General features: G+C 44.7%; 1 protein-coding gene across 2 annotated transcripts in view; it reads right to left on the bottom strand.

The window, feature by feature from the left end:
- The window catches only part of GSE1 (Gse1 coiled-coil protein), a 54,039-nt gene that overhangs the window by 10,911 nt on the left and 26,448 nt on the right, over positions 1 to 16,680 (bottom strand). The window contains exons 4-11 of one of the 2 annotated variants that reach the window (XM_073605736.1): positions 13,692 to 13,870; positions 12,399 to 12,599; positions 10,693 to 10,884; positions 10,015 to 10,071; positions 8,332 to 8,666; positions 5,996 to 6,332; positions 3,861 to 4,471; positions 1,769 to 1,881 (exon numbers count right to left, since the gene is read on the bottom strand). In XM_073605736.1, the coding sequence (XP_073461837.1) occupies positions 1,769 to 1,881; positions 3,861 to 4,471; positions 5,996 to 6,332; positions 8,332 to 8,666; positions 10,015 to 10,071; positions 10,693 to 10,884; positions 12,399 to 12,599; positions 13,692 to 13,870 (2,025 nt within the window). The remainder of the gene's footprint in view (positions 1 to 1,768; positions 1,882 to 3,860; positions 4,472 to 5,995; positions 6,333 to 8,331; positions 8,667 to 10,014; positions 10,072 to 10,692; positions 10,885 to 12,398; positions 12,600 to 13,691; positions 13,871 to 16,680) is intronic. The other variant, XM_073605737.1, reaches the window with a different exon arrangement.

Raw genomic sequence — 16,680 nt, 5'->3', positions numbered from 1 at the left:
TCAACATAAGGGTCACCAAAAAACAATAACAAAGGGATTGGGAAACCAAGTAGTTACAAAAATTAAAAAAAAAAAAAAAAATGTACAAGACAAAGCTCTGTTATCAACATGGGTTCAGAAAAATGAGGAGACATTAAGGGTCCTTTCACACTGGGGCGGTTTGCAGGCTCTATTGCGCTAATAATAGCGCCTGCAAACCGACCCGAAAGTGCCGCTGCTTTAATTCCAGTGTGAAAGCCCCGAGGGCTTTCACACTGGAGCGATGCGCTGGCAGGACGGGAAAAATAGTCCTGCTAGCAGCATCTTCGGAGCGGTGTGTATACCGCTCCTGCCCATTGAAATCAATGGGACGGCGCGGCTATACCGCCGGCAAATCGCCTCTGCAGAGGCGCTTTGCGGTGGTTTTAACCCTTTCTCGGCCGCTAGCAGGGGGGTAAAACTGAATACCGACGGTAAAGTGCCGCTTACAATAGCGGCGCTTTCCTGCCGACAACACCCCTGCCCCAGTGTGAAAGGACCCTTAGGAAGTAGGTAGGCAAGCTAGACCATTTTTGGTGAAAGCAAATCTTTCCTGAGACACCCAAGGAGGGCTTCCTTCACCAATCCCCATCTAAAAGATGCCAGTTGTCTGGCTAGAACACTAACCAACTGGGTTTAATAAGATTTGAGTCAATGATCTGGCACAAGTAAATTTACTAAATGCAAATATACTGCGCTTTGCAAGTGTAGTTGCTACAGAGCTTAGTAAATGGGGTAAAGCTTCACTTTGCAAAGAATACAGAAAATCACATGCAAGGAAAAAACAAAAAAACAAACAAAAAAAAAAAAACACAGCATTTTTGCTTGCAGGTGATTGGATGTTGGAAGTCAGCAGGACTTCACCTCATTTACTCTGGAGCAACAGAACTTGCAAAGTGCACAGTCTATTTGCCTTTAGTAAATCATCCCCATTATGCCCATGCATAATGTTTATGTAGACTTAGACATCGCCCATAATATAAAAAAGGATAATATATGGATATTTATGATATGCACAGACTAATCAGTAGCAGGAATAAAAAGGTTTCTCAAATTTTTGTTATTGCAAGAAGTCAAAAAGAAAAATATCCTTGTACAGTTATGTATCAAAACAGCAGATTATCCTGCATTTGATAGTTTTCATGCAACATGTTTCTTGAACAACGTCCACTTTTTCAAGAATGCATATGGAGTTCCAAGGATAACCAAGTACCCCAAGGTCACTCTGGCACTCCTGGCAAAGGCTAAAACTGGCCCCTTTAAAAGGACACAAGCCCAAAATTAGGAAAAGGGGAACCATAAAACGGGAGCCAGAAAACAGGAACCAAAAAATGGGGCGAGTTTCGGTGGAAGGGACCATTCCAACATATGTACACAAGCATGTAAACCTGTCAAGAAACTATCCTTTGTAGAACATGAAGTAGCAAAGAAGTCTCCATGTCTCTCTCAGGAAAGGGTTCCTTCAAAGCGTACCTAAAGCCAAAACTTTTTATTTTTTATTGCACAGAGAATGGTTAGAATCCCTGACAGATTATATTGCTTGAAAAAGTGGATTAATAGCTCTGGAAGTTTTTTTCATCTAATATCATAGCCTTCATCCAAAATGATGGCAGTAGTGTAGATAATGGAGGATAGGAATGTTAAGAAATTAAAATATTGGCAGCTTCTGCACACAGAAAAGGATTTCCACAATTACTTTGGGTGCACAGGGTCAGCTCCACAATGCCAACCGGGGTGACTCGTCCCATACCTCAGAGGACGTATCCAGCTTGAGTGGGGGCTGCTCAGCCACTCGCCGGAGGTGCGCTCGGACTTCCTCCTCATCGCTTTCATCGTATGAGTCATCTAGGTCGTAGTAATAACCTAAACAGGAGAACACAGGTTAGGAATCCTTAAAACTCAAGAATGAGTCATGTTTACTGGAACGCAAAGTCTTTAAGAGATGAGTAGGCATGCTAATTAGAGTGTACATTGTATCTGAGGTAGAAATAAAAAAATATCGTTGGTTCTGTTTGGAAGTAATCCATTTAACGCCCCACTCTGGATTGCGGTTAATGTTTAGCCATGCAAATTAGCAGGTTTGCATTGCACGCAAGAACAGTGTAGACCTGCCCATATCCTGGGGGCATTAGACAGCGTAGGAGAGTGGTAGCTGCCAGAAGGAAACAAAGAATAAGGTGCTTTTTACATCGCCACTAGCCAACTGAGCATCATCTAGCCCAGGGGTCTTAAACTGGCAGCCCTCCAGCTGTTGCGAAACTAGTCCCATCATGCCTCTGGCTGTGGGAATCGTGCTTGTAACTTTCAGCCTTGCAATGCCTCATGGGACTTGTAGTATCGCAACAGCTGGAGGGCCGCCAGTTTGAGACCCCTGATCTAACCCATACAGTGCAGGGGAAACCCCACAGTATGGGCTAAATTAACAGCAGCCCAGAGTGGGGGTTGAAAGTTATTGTAAACCTCTGAAATGAAAACTGGACCAAGCCAAAGCACCTAGTGTGGTTCCGATCTGCTTTTTTTTTTTTTTTTTTTTTTCTCCTCTGCTATTTGCATGAATCACTTGTGACAATAAGTGATTGTGACATCTCAGAATCCCGGGGGAAGGCCATCTTCCTCCCAATCCAGCATCCAGAGTGTAATTTACAGCCTTAGCAGTGCATGTTCCCCTATGAGACTGCAGAAGGGTGTACGTCTAACATCCACTCAGTTCTCAGATTACACTCAGCTTCCTGTTCTATGCTGTGCAGTGTGTGACATCAGATCCCCACCCCCTGCCTTTTAGAGCTCAGAGATGCTGTGCAAAATGTGTGCTTTAGGTGGCTGTTAAATAGAGAGGAGAGAAGACTGCAGATAGACAGGTACAACTTGCGTAGGAGGATTTGTTTAATCTCTGTGCATTATCTGGGGGCCAGTCACTTCACCGGGTATATGTAAGGGTTTACAACAACTTTATATGAACCAATTAAGAGCTTAACACTGAATCAACAGGGTGCATTAAAATCTGGCCCAGAAACAGCTTATTGCAGTGTTACTTTTTTTTCCCCTCTTATCATAAAGTGTCATGTTTGGAGCCTCCCTATCCTCTCTTGACTTTGTTCCAGTGCATCACTGCCAGAAGCCAAAACAGGATGTGACTAAAGAGGGGTAAAATAACAAAATATTACAGCGCACACATGCAAAAATGACATTTAACTCCTGCAAGGCTTTTTAAAACACCTGAACATCACACAACACACTCCATCATTGCCTCTCATTAGTGTCCACCTGTGTTTTAAGAGGCGTCCTTTAGTTCTCCCATATAGGAGGAGTGCATTCCTCCCATGGTTCAGAGAAGCAGGATCTCCTATTCTATGGATAGCTTAGGACCCACTAATCATGGGGTACTTTGACAAAGTGGGCTTAAGCACCATATAGCAATATGGTGTGACCAAATCCCCATTTTTTAAAAAAAAATGTTCAGGTGTTTTAAATAGCCTTGCAGGAGTTAAATGTCATTTTTTGCACGTGTGCGCTGTAATATTTTGTTCTGTTTTATGGTCTTATGGCTGCACCATCTTTAAAAAGGCATCTTTTAGGGTATGCCCCCAAAATCTTGGGTTGTCTAAAGAGGGGTAAAGGCACAGGCACCATCTCTGCCCATAGCCTGCAGGCAATCACTCATACATGTTTTTAAATGGAGGTTTCCTCTACTTTTTTTTCTCTTAACGTTACATAGTAGTTTGAAGGTTGAAAAAAGACACAAGTCCATCAAGTCCAACCTATGACGTAAAAAAAAAAAAAAAAAAAAAAAAAAAAAGAACTCCCAAAGTTTAGTAAATCTCTGCAACCCATAGGCGTCTTACCCTTCTCCCGGGCCTCTTTCCGCCTCCGTTCCTCCAGGTCCAGCTTACTGACCAGCTTGCGGTGCTGCTGCAAAAACTCATCGTAGATATACATGGGCTCTCGCGTCCTGGGTGGCGGTGCTCTGAGCGCCGTGCTTGGCTTGTGCAGCGTGATCTCCATAGTCTGTCCAGCTTGCTGGAGGGAACTCCGCTGCTGGTTTAGGAAAGTCTGCGTTGACTTTTCAAGCTCGGCAAGGAAAGGGGCATGGGAATAGCCAGCGTGCTCCAATGTGGAGGAATCCCGAATGGGCTGGTACTTCTCCATTTCCCGTCTCCTATGTGCCAACTCCTCCTCATCCTGTTGCTTCTCAAAGGAAAATGGTCGCTCTATTTTGATCGAGGCAACAGTTTGTCTGTTATGTTCGTACATAGCGGTGGCGTGGGTATGGACAGTGGTGGGCTCTTGGGTACGTCGTGGCTCTGTTGTGGTCTCCATCAGCGACACGGGGTTCCATAATGAAGTGGGCGTTGGCTGTTGCGGTTTGGGAGAAATAAGCGGTGGAGGGCCTCCAAAATGTTGTAGGGGCTCTCGGACGCAGCCCTCATTGCGGTTGCTTATAACCCTACATGAACTGAAGGAAAAAAAAAAAAAAAAAAAGCGTGTGAGCACTGACCAAACTGGTTGACTATAGCCGACATCCTAAGTTTGTAAGTACAAAAGGTAGAGCTTGTGTGGGTTAAACCAGGGTTTGGGAAATGGCCCAGATTTCAGCAAGGGAACCCCAAGTGGAATAAATTAAAGGTGTATCAAGATCCAAGTGGGAACAGGCAAGGGATCCGTTTAAGAAAAATTTGCTTTGTGAATGTCTTAACATTTGCACAAATGTCATGAATACCCATGTTTGTAATAGATGGGATATGTCAGTTGCCTTTCGCAGGGCGATTGTAACATTCCATACTAGGAGCGAACAGCCTTAAGAATATTTGACCAGAAGAGTTAAAGATTTGACCAATGAAGAAAATAGACAACACTAGAGGCCAAAACTTTTAAAACAAACATTCTAAACATAGGGCCAGGTTACTGTCCTTTGGACTTCAGGGGGGCCAGACTGTGACCAGTGGGAGTTGAAAATGTCCCGGCATAAGTGGGAGCAAATGATGGCTCAAGCTTGGTGGTCAGTGGGAGGAGGAATAGTGCCCTATCGTTGGTTTCAGTGGGAGGAGGAATAGTGCCCCTTCGTTGGTGTCAGTAGGAGGAATGTTGCCCCATTGTTGGGGTCAGCAGGAGGAGGAATAATGCCCCATTATTGGTGTCAGTAGGAGGAATTCTGTCCCATTGTTGGTGTCTGTAGGAGGAACAGTGTCCCATTGTTGGTGTCAGTAGGAGGAACAGTGTCCCATTGTTGGTGTCAGTAGGAGGAACAGTGTCCCATTGTTGGTGTTGATGGGAGGAAATTATGCCCCACTGTTGGTTATCAGTGGGAAGAATAGGGCCCCAAGGGCTGGATAATAGCAAGCAAAGGGTCACATCTGGCCCATGAACAGCAGTTTGGAGACTACTGCTATAGGCCAACATTCAACCAGATGAGGAAATAATTAAACAGACAGATAGGGATACATTCACCATCCGTCCGGCGGATCGAATGACTATTGGATGGAAACAGACATGCAGTCTGTTTTCCACCTGACTGTCCCATAGAGAGCAGCGGGGCTGTGTTTGTGTCCGCTCTGCATAGCGGAGTGGACATGGACCCGTCATCCGCCTGCTCAGCGGGGATCAGCGGAGAGATCCCCTGCTAAGAAGGCAGATCCGCTTGGACGGATTCCGCTCTATGTGAAAGGGGCCGAAGGTACACCGAATTCTGTCTCTGCAACATTTTATCATGGAAGTTTTTTTTTTGTCATCCTAACACTTTCTGTTCTAGGGGCGCACTCCATAGATACAGTACAACAAGTGAGTGTTATCACTTTAGGACAGATGTGTGTTACTGGCAGGATCACAGGTGGAAAAAAAAAAAAAAAAAATAATAATGAATGTAACCATCACATCTAATGATTGGTAATCTGAAATATATTACATTTTTGTTCATGGGTTTAAATCTACTTTAATAGTGCAGGTGGTATACGCAGAGCTTTGGATAGTACCAACAACTAACCTAAGGTTTTCCGGCCTAAGCTCCGGTTCCGATGGGTTAATAGGACGGCCGCTCATATCCAGCTGCTGCTCCAACACCTGCTGCCGAAATTCAGACACCTGGTATTGGCGGTCCTCCTTCTCTTGCCTCAGACGTCTTTGACGAGCCAGCCACTTCTCCTCCTCCTGCGTCCTCTGAGCCAGGAGAGCGGCCGCCGCCGCCGTGTTGGGTGGGGGAAAAGCAGCATGGGCGGAGATCAGGCTGGGGACAGAGTGGTGCGTAGGGGGCGCCGGCGGCGGCTGGTGTAACGAGTGTTGGACTGGCTTTGCGGTCTGTGGGGAAGGTTCTTTCAACTTCTCTGCAGGCAAAAAAAAAAAGAAAGAAAAAAAAAGAAGGACCTGGATTAATTTCAAAATGGTACATCATGTGGTCAAAAATTTGCAGACCATCACATCTACATGAGCTTTGTGGTCATTCCATTCCAAAACAATGGCCATTAACACGAAGTTAGTTGAAGCTGGAGAGATAGGAGCATGGCATGGCTTTTCCGCAGAGAAAAAAAATAAAGAGAAGAATCGGGTATCCTGCCCTGCCTAGAGTTAGCAGTTTTCCTGAAGTTTAGATTTAGGGCCCATTTACTTCTTTGTTGTATGTTAACCGCTTTAAGTCCGCCCCATAGCAGTTTTCCTGCGACAAGGTGGCACCTGTGCGCCAGATCACGTATATATACGCGATCCGACACTTCCAGGGAGAGGGCACGCTTGTGCGCCGGCTCGCTACTGTTGTGATTGCACACAGAAAAAGATGATTGGCAGTTTAAGGGTACTCAATTTGTCCTCCGGCACCCAGCGATCATCAGGTAGAGAGACAGAACGGCGATCTGCCTATGTAAACAAGGCAGATAAGCTGTTCTGACATGACGGAAGGGATGGAGTTCCTGCAAAGCAGGGAATAAATTCCATCTTTTCCCCTAGTAAAAGCACCGCACACAGTATAGGAAAAAAAAACACTGGCTAGGCACACAGTTAACCCTTTGATCACCCCTGATGTTAACCCCTTCCCAGCCAGTGTAATTAGTACAGTGGCAGTGCATATTTTTAGTACTGATCACTGTATTAGTGTCACTGGTCCCTTAAAAATGTCACTCAGAAAATCTGCCGCAATATCGCAGTCCCGCTACAAGTTTCTGATTGCCGCCGTTACTAGTTTAAAAAAAAAAAAAAAAAAATCGAAATAGATAAAAATATCCCATTAGTTTGTAGACGCTATAACTTTTGCGCAAACCAATATACGCTTATTGGGATTTTTTTTTTTTTTTTTTTTACCAAAAATATGTAGCATTATACACATTGGCCTAAATTGCTGAAGAAATTTGTTATTGGATATGTTCTATAGCAAAAGTTTAAAAAAAAAAAAAAGTCAAAAATTGTCAGTCTTTTTTTTTATAGCGCAAAAAAATAAAAATGCAGGTGGTGATCAAATACCACCAAAAGAAAGCTCTATTTGTGGGGAAAAAAAAAAAAAGGACATACATTTTATTTAGGTATAGTGTCACATGACCACGCAGTTCTCAAATTGGCAAAAATAACGCAGTGCTGTATCGCAAAAAATGACCTGGTCATGAAGGGTGTGGGTTAAATCTTCCGGAGGTCAAGTGGTTAATGTGCGTTATGCTGTTTTGCTAATGCGCATTGCGTAAAGACAATCCATAAAAATAAATGGACTGCCGAGACACATTGTGCTAAAAACACATAATGGACCCTTTTTTTGTAAAGCAGCATGACTTGGTGACATTCAAAATGAATGCTAAAGTCAAATGGAAATGGACCTCTCAGTAACCTCTCACTAATACGCTGTAGCTTTCCATTAAGCGTATTTAACAGCAAAAAGAGTTTTAGGCTCATGTCCTGTTCTGGCAAAAGACAGATATGTGAAGAACATTTAGGCTCCATTCACACTAGCGCGTTTTTTGATGCATTTTGCAGAAATGCATGGGAATTTTTTAACATGGGTTCCTATGGAACATGTTCACATCAATGCCTTTTTGTTTCTCTGCATTTTTGGAAAGGGTCAGGGACTTTTTTTCATGCAAAATGCAGCGTTTTGCATGTAATAGAATTCAATGGACAAGCATCAAAAACGCAAGTGCACCGTTTTTGCAGCGTTTTTGATGCGTTTTTGCCGTTTTTTTTTTAAATTTTTTTTTAGACTGTAAAAAAAAAAAAAAAAAAAAAAACGCAAAACGCAAATCGCAGCAAAAACGCCGCAAAAACGCTGCTCAAAAACGTGGCAAGCATGAAAAAAAAAACTCCAAAAACGCTCAAAAGCAACATGCATAGGTGTGAATCGAGCCTTACCGGGTCTGCTGGGAGGGGGTTGCTCTGCGGCTTTCACCCGTTCTTCCTGGTGACTCCGCATGGGGTGGAGTTCAGACTCTACCAAAAACTGGCTCTCAAGGTTCTTCATGAGGGCGGCCTCCTTCTCTCTTGCCCTCTCGCGTTGCCTTTCCAGTTCCTGCTCCCTCTCTCGCTCCTTCTCCCTTTCCCGCTCTTTCTTCTCCCGCTCTCGTTCCCTCTCCCTCTCCCTCTCCCGCTCTCTCTCTTTTTCCCGCTCGCGGTCTGCTTCCCTTTCTTTTTCTCGTTCCCGCTCTCGTTCTCTCTCCCGCTGCCGGAGCTCTTCATCCATTTGAAGTCTGGAGGGGAAAAAACAAAAACATTTCACCTTTTGAGCAATGCGTTGTTTCCTATCTGGTACAAGTTAGTAAAGTTTGAAAAATATCCTCTACTGTGGCTTAAAGCACACCCAATGTACCAACCCTCTACCTCCCCCCCTGCTCGCAGTGCAAGTACCCTGCAAAGGCATATCTTAATGCGGTGGTACCCCCCTCACCCAACGCTGTATCCTGGCCTAGGCTGACAAGACCCAGGCCTACGGCAGCACTTTGCAGGGGGGCATCACGGAAAGAGTCCCCACCGCTTGCGCTGTTAGTGTAGCACCAGTCTTATGGGGCGGACTGGACTGAGAGGCAAATTAGGCACTGCTTCCGGTATGCGGGCAGCCGGCAATCCACAACTGTGTGTGTGTGTGTGTGTGTGTGTGTGTGTCTTCTTAGTCCTCTCCATAAAATTATCAGAAATTTGTGCTTAAAGTAGAACTATGGGCAACACTTTTTTTTTTTCATTTTGGAAAGAGTAAGGGAGGGTTATAACCCCTGTAAGTTTATTTTTTACCATCCCTGTCCCATTGCAGAGATTTCCCTTCACTTCCTGCCCTATAGCCAAACTGGAAGTGAGAGGAAATCTATGCAAAGGGAATCCATTGCGCCCCCCCCCCTCAAACTAGTGTCCCCACTCAAAAGTTTCAGGGCGGGTCTTAAACAGCAAACGGGGTGTGGCCTTGAGAGGAAAGGGTGGGTTAAAATTAGGGGGTGCACAAGTTTAGTCAGGCCTAGGGCAGCACAAAACCCAAAAACAATACTGCCCTCACCACCAAGAATCCTATGAAAATACCGAAAATTCTGGAACTGGGCAGATGTTCCTTCTCAAACAGTATAGACCAGGGTTTCCCAGTCAGGGTTCCTCCAGGGAGGTTTCTAGGGGTCCCTTGAGCAATGAGCAATTTCTACCTCTCAGATAAGTTCCCACTGACACCATTGATCTTCTTAGCGATCTGTAAGGGGGTCATTTTTCCCAATGACCACAAGTGTAAGGAACATTTATCCCCCTAGAGTTCTAGAGTCATTTTTAGCAGGGGATCACTGAGATCAGAAAGCTAATTTAAGGGTTCCAAAAAGGTTGATAAAGGCCGGTAGCCGCCCCAGCCCCCAATCCCCCTTCCTCTTCTGGGGATTTTTGATACCTGTGAAGCCTCCCTAAAGCAAAACAGCTTGATCTAGGAGACCGTCTTCCACAAGAAAGCTTGCATGTAAAAGTGATTGTAAACCCTCACCTAGTAAAACAACCCATTCAGTTTAAAAAACTGAAACGAAAAAAAAAGGCAAAACATTTGTATATAGATATAAAAAAAAACATTATAATTACCTTTTTTTCCCTTTTCTATAAGTGATCACATTCCCTCTGTTCTCAGCTGCATAAGAGCTGGGGGAGGAGAAGAAACAGCACACTGAGCATTGCAGTGAATGGCTGTGCAGAGGGGGCGTGTCAGGACAAGTCTGATCACTGGGAGGAGAACAGGCGGAGTTCCCAGCAGAGCTAGAGAACTGACCATGGTGTGTTCTCCTCCTGCTTAGTGTGGTCAGTTTTTAATAGGAAAGCAGAGGGACTGGCAGAAACACCAGGGATTTCACACAAAAGGAAGCAATACAAAGAGAACAGGATACTTTCTCATACAAGTACATGGTACAGCAGACACATATCAGGAATTTGAAATATTGGGGTAACAAACACTTTAACAATAAGAGCTCTAACGCCTCTTATGCGTGAACCTCTATCTCTCCCCCTCCCCCCCCTTTGCTCTTGAGCCTGGTAATAAGTTGCTTATGCAACAAGCACATTACATTTCACATCAGAAGTATAGACCTGAAATTTGTTGACTCTAAATTTAGCAAGCCTAGACGATTGGGACTCCACAAAAATAATGCATTCTGGTAGATTAAATTGTCCTGACCCCACAGGCCGAGGACCACTAATCAAAGCATGTGACCTTGGTGCCCATCGGGCTCATGATTAAACTGGAGATCTCGGTATCACGGACATTACCTCTCGGCTGTCAGGCTGGAGATTCGCTCTGACTGCAGGGCGGACAGTGATGAATGGGCGAGGTCTGCTGGGTAGCGAACTCCAGACAAGTGCAGGTGCATAGCGGAGTGGTGCATGGGTGGCAGGGATCCGGGGTTGTGCAATGGGTAGAACTGGGACCTCAGGGCGGACAAACAGTACGAATCATCCATTCTGCAAAAAGCAAAAGAAAGCCGGCGATTATCATCCCTCCCCTGAAAAGCTTAAAGCAGTATTAAAACCAAAAATGTAATATATTGTTGTAGTTTACCAATCAGATGTGGTGGCTACATTTTTATTTAATTTTTTTTAAAGGACTCCCCCCCCCCCCCCCCCTCTGTTTTCACTATAGGTGCACCGAATGGAAATTTTGGTGCTGAAACCGAAAATACAGGATGCATTTGGCCGAAAATGACAGTTTTTAAATATATATTTTTATATAGAATCGTATTGTATTTGACTTTTTAAATAATATCATGAATTTAAATGAATATGAATTTGTTGACCATTATCAGCACCTTTAGCGCTAGAAAAGCAAAAAAAAAAAAATGCATCCCTTTATATTCTATATATGTCTTCACACTGGTCTGCTGCGCTTCGGTTATAGTGTTAAAAATCTTGCTTGCTGCATTTTTACTCAAACAGGCTGCACCAAAAACACACCTCCCTGTTGAAATGAATTGAGCAAGAATGCATTAAAAACGCACCCATGTTAGGTTTTTGATGATGTTTTTGAGTCACAGGACCTATGCGCTAAAGGTGCCGATAATGGCCGACAAACTCACATTCATTTAAATTCACGATATTTAAAAAAAAAAACAGAATACAATTATATATATTTTTTAAAAACTGTAATTTTGGGCCAAGTGTATCCTGCATTTTCAGCACAAAAATTTTCATTCGGTGCACCTCTAGTGAAAACAAAGAGGGGAAAAGTCCTAAAAAAAAAAAAAAAAAAAAGAAGAAGAGAAGAAGAGCTTAGTAAAATCGCATGCATTTTCGGCACCTTTTTCTCTATTGGTAAATTGCTGAAAACACTATTTTCGGACGATATGTTTTGACTGCTAAAATTTCGGTGCATCTCTAGTTTTCACCTGGTGATCTGGCCAGTAACATACCTGCTGTATTAGAGTGTCCCCACTCTGGCTGAAGGGGCACATGGGGCACATGGGGCACCTTTGGACAGCAGTAATGTCAGTCTGGGGGGGTGGGGTGGGGGGGGGGGTTAGATGTACTAGCAGATTTAGATACACAAACAAATTGAAGCCAAACTCCAGCCAATACTTTATAAGCAGTTACAGCAAACCGTTTTTTTTTTTTTTCTTTTCTTTTTGGGATAAAAAAGTTTTTACATAAATTAAAGCCGATCATTATAAGCATCCCTGCTAGTGTTAAATGGTTTGTCACTGTAACTGATATATTCTGCTGAACAGCTTCTTTTGAAAAACAGTAGACTTACTGGCTGGATCAACAAATCAAAACAGAAGAAAAAGCCTAAAAAAGAAAACGAATGCAGCCATCACATATAAGAATTGATAAGCTGTAAGATAACGGTTTGCTTTTGGGTTTAATACCAAGCTGGGTATACACGTTCGACAGACACAGATGGTTAGATCGGCTTCTGCTGAACAAGCAGCAGTACACATGTACCATGCCTTATTCTCCTGACAGATGCAACCTTTTTTTACCTGAAGGCAGGGTGCGGGAAGGGGTGATGGGCTGCTAGGTAGCTGTTGTGGTAATATGCTGCCGCCGTGGTTGGGTCCAGGCTGAGGTGGGGGAGCGAAGGCATGCGAAGGTCTTCAGCTGTGTGGTACGGACGGAAGCTGCGCAGGTATTCCTCGGTTACTGTGCTGGAAGGGACCATGTGGGGAACCGGCCTTTGGAGGCTGAAAAGCAAGAACATTTCCCATTAAAACAAGATCTTTGAAACAACGTAATATCTTTGAAGCGGTAGTAAACCGCTGAAAATAAAAAAAATAAAAATAAAAAATAAAACACAAGACAATGGCATAATGTGCTAGTATGCATCACATACTAGTACATTAGGAAATACCCACCTTAAAGCGAAGCCTTTCCAGCGCTACCCACTCACCGCTGACATCTTCCCGCCCTTTCTTCCGGGTTCGCGAGCTCCGGCACTGTGAACGGCCGAAACCGCGATGACGTCACTCCCGCGCACGCGTGCAGGAGCCCTTGGTTTCAGCAAGAGGCTCTGAAGGTCCGGCACGGCATGCACGTTTAGGAGATATTCATTTTACCTACAGGTAAGCCTCATTCTAGGCTTACCTGTAGATAAAAATAAAGCAGGGTTTACAACCACTTTAAAACCTTTAAGATTGTAATGAACAAAAAATAAATAAAAAAGGAGCAGTTTCCTACAAAAGACCACATCTCTAGTATCCTGGCACTCTACATACCACCTAACTTGGCACTCTACATACCACCTAACCTGGCACTCTACATACCACCTAACCTGGCCAACGAGGCTGTAGCAATGTTCCTGCATGACGTTAGCCCTCCCACTCCACTTGTTTTTGTGCTCGTTTGCAAAATTAAAGTGGGCCAGTCTGGATGAAGTCCAGGGCCAATTTTTTGTCCCAGTCCACCCCTGCCTTTCTCCAATCTCCTATCTATTGAAGAGCTGTGACCTCCATACTACTTTTCTGGGAGGGTCGGTTGCATGCATCCCCAATGGGCTGTGGTTTCGTAGTCTACCAGCATGTCTTTGGAGTGTGAAGTACCCATAACAAACCCACGCAAGGTGAACATGCATACTTCATGCAGACAGCATCTTGGTTTGTACAAGAATCGAGGACTTCCAGCACTGAAAGGCTAGAGTGCTAGCTATTAAGCCACTGTGCTGCCCCTAGGAGTGGTAATATGCAATTGCAATTAAAAAAAATACCCAACGTTTCCATTAAACCCGAATTCCTCTGACAGAACCTTGGTTGGCCACTCACGAGAGCCCACAAACTCACTTTAAGGGCTGGAAGCGGGAATCTTGGACGACAGAGTTTGGCGGGATGGCAAAGGCGTATGCGTTCCCCAGTAGATGTGCGGGTACGGAGGGATTGCCGGTCTTCTCTGGTGGCAGCTGAGACTCTGCGATCAAGCGCTCTCTGCTGAGACTGCTCACCCGGGAGGCACCGTCTGACTGCTGGAGGAAAAAGGAGACATGTCACCATTAGGGTGTAGTACAGTGATATAGCGTGCTGGACCTCAGTCTAGGCATACATTCAAATCTGGTGTGAAGTGCACAGAGGGCCTTGACTTGGTATCCCACAGTTTGTAGAAGAAAGCTCCAAGAAATGGCTAACCATCTAAAGAAAGTTTGTCACAGTAATCATTTAATAACTGCCAACTATAATTGTAAAACAAAAAGTTTATTTGTCCTGATAACCCCCTAAAAATGGAGAGAGGGGGCTTCGGAGCTTGGCGATGGCAGAAAAGAAATTCTGAGTAAAGAACCATCTATTTTCCAGTCCAACATTGTCAAGCCCCGATGAAGGTCGCAACCTCTGAAACAGGTTGGCTGCATTCGAACAAATCACTGCAATGAATAAACCTTTTTTGGACTGTCAATACCTAGGTACTCTCCTTCGGGTTCTGACTTTAAAGCCCACCTCCAGGCAAAATTTTTTTCCCATGCAGTGGGGCTGTGCCCGTACTGTACAGGTTATCGGCTCATTTTTTTTTTCTAGAGGAGAGCGGAGATATACTTACCTAATCCTCTAATCCTCCCAGCACAAGACCGGTCTGGCACCCCTGCACTCCAGCAGTCTTGAATAGTGGACCGTTCCTGACGTCATAACGCCCAGAGCGGACTCCACAGAACAGACCATTGCTGGACCACGGGGAGTACCGTTTTTCTGGAAGATCAAGGGATCGGGTGAGTGCTCGCCCCTAGACAAATTGAGCAGTTGACCAGTGCAGCGTGGGTCCAGCCCCACTGCACGGGGAAAACATTTCTTTGCCCAGCGTTGGACTTTAAATACACTGCCATTGCGACTACTACTCTTGAATCCTGCCCTGCAACCGTCTTTAAACAGAAGTGTACTGAACTTCTTCATTACTTAAAAAAGTAGAGCTCCAGGCTCCTTCAGAAAAAAATTAAAAGTCAGCAGCTACAAATAGTGTGGCTGCTGACTTTTAATATTAGGGCACTTACCTGTCTATGAATCCAGCAGTGTCCTTACCAGAGCCGATTTTTCAATCAGCTCTCGGGTGCTCCCGCCGCCATCTCCGCTAAGGGAAACTGGCAGTGAAGCCTTTTGGGAGGGGGGGGCAAACTTTCTGCCGAGTTCGCTGCAGCGAAGTCACCCGGAAGTGGGAGCGGGTTAACCGCTCCCCCATGAAAGGTGCCAAATCTGGCAGAGGTGGGGGGGGGGGGGGGGGGGGTTGGGGTGGAGGCAAACAAGTGGAGGGTCCCCCTTTTGGGTGGGAGCTCCACCACTGAGCCAGTCCCATCAGTCTCTGCAGCAGAGGAGCTTACACTCTAATGTGTCCCCCCCCCCCCCCCCCAACAGTCAAATAAAATATTATTGTTATACATTTAAATAGCTTTGACATATACCATAATACTATAAAAATATATAATAATAATAATGTGTGACTGTGGGGGGACAATAGAGTGTAAGCTCCTATGGTGTAGAGACTGATGTGACTGGCTCAGTGTTCTCTGTACAGCACTGCAGTATATGTCACAGCTATATAAATGTATAATAATAATAATAAATAATAATAATAATAAATAAAAGGGGGGACATTAGAGTGTAAGCTCACCTGGTGCAGAAAATATGAAGTGCCAGGTTTTTTTATTTTTTTTTAAAATGCAATAATGACCCTATTTATTCATTGAGGGACACCCCCCCCCCCCCCCCCCCCCAGCTTTTTTTTTTTTCTCCAGTTAAGCCCATTAAAACATCGGTCTGGATAAACAATAATTTAACATATGGAGCGCCAGTTGGTTTGTATATAAAGCAGGTAAGTGAAGATCACATGGAGTGCGGTCTGGATTGGCTATGCTATGATTCATTGTGCAAACATATGCAGCTTTATAGAGCCGGGAATTAAAAATAAAAATGAAAAGGAGCCAGCCGAGGCCTGAACGCTGCGTCTCTCAGGGGCCTCTTTACAAGGCTGGATGGTTTGTAATGGTTAGATGGGCCAAGGAGCGCGGCGGTGAAATCTGCATGCTTGCTGATCTGGTAAAATGCAGCAGAACGTCAGAGCAGATCAGCCGCAGGGAGTAAGACGAGCGGAACGGCACAGTCAAGTGTCTGCGGGCTGCTCCGTGAAGCACTTACCCCGCGCGCTTTACAGTTTTCATTCTGCTCGCCTCCCCATTATCCCCGAACAAAATGCAGCTGCCGCCGCCAGAGAGGAGCGCCAGCCGCGCTTCGACAGGTCAAGTGCTTACATCTGCCAGGAAATATCGTCAAAGTGCAACAATGGCAGAGCAGTTATTGTGAGCATAATTACAAACGTGCGCTTTGTAGCCCGTAGCTGGTCTCTTGTGCTCACTTATAATGTCCTCTGTAATAGCAGCTATCTGTTCACTCCCGACCTCTTCCATCCCTCACTGATTTAACACATCATATGGCATTTTCACTAGAAAGAATTTTTTTCTGTGCTGTACCCGTCTATGAAATGCTCTTCCGTGGACCACTTGGCAGCCCACACTTTTTAAAGTAGTTGTAAGTGGATGACATACATTTTTTATTTATTTTTTTATTTTTTACTTCTTCATATTTGATTGCAAGTCATTGTTGCTATTGTCCTGCATCCCCGTTGCAGCCACTTCCTGTCTACATGCACTTCAGCAATGGCTGCATAGGCATTTCCCAGGGCGGGTTTCCTGATGAGGACAACAGATGACCATGACCTCCTATTGTATGTTGCAAAGGCCACAGACATGCACATGAGAGCATTGGCGCCCTATAATGGGAAATGCCTAAAAAATGGACC

Source organism: Aquarana catesbeiana, linkage group LG11 (assembly GCF_042186555.1).
Source record: "Aquarana catesbeiana isolate 2022-GZ linkage group LG11, ASM4218655v1, whole genome shotgun sequence".
NCBI classification, from domain to species: Eukaryota; Metazoa; Chordata; class Amphibia; order Anura; family Ranidae; genus Aquarana; species Aquarana catesbeiana.
The sequence above is the reverse complement of the archived record's forward strand: the minus strand, read 5'-3'. Positions and strand labels throughout refer to the sequence as shown.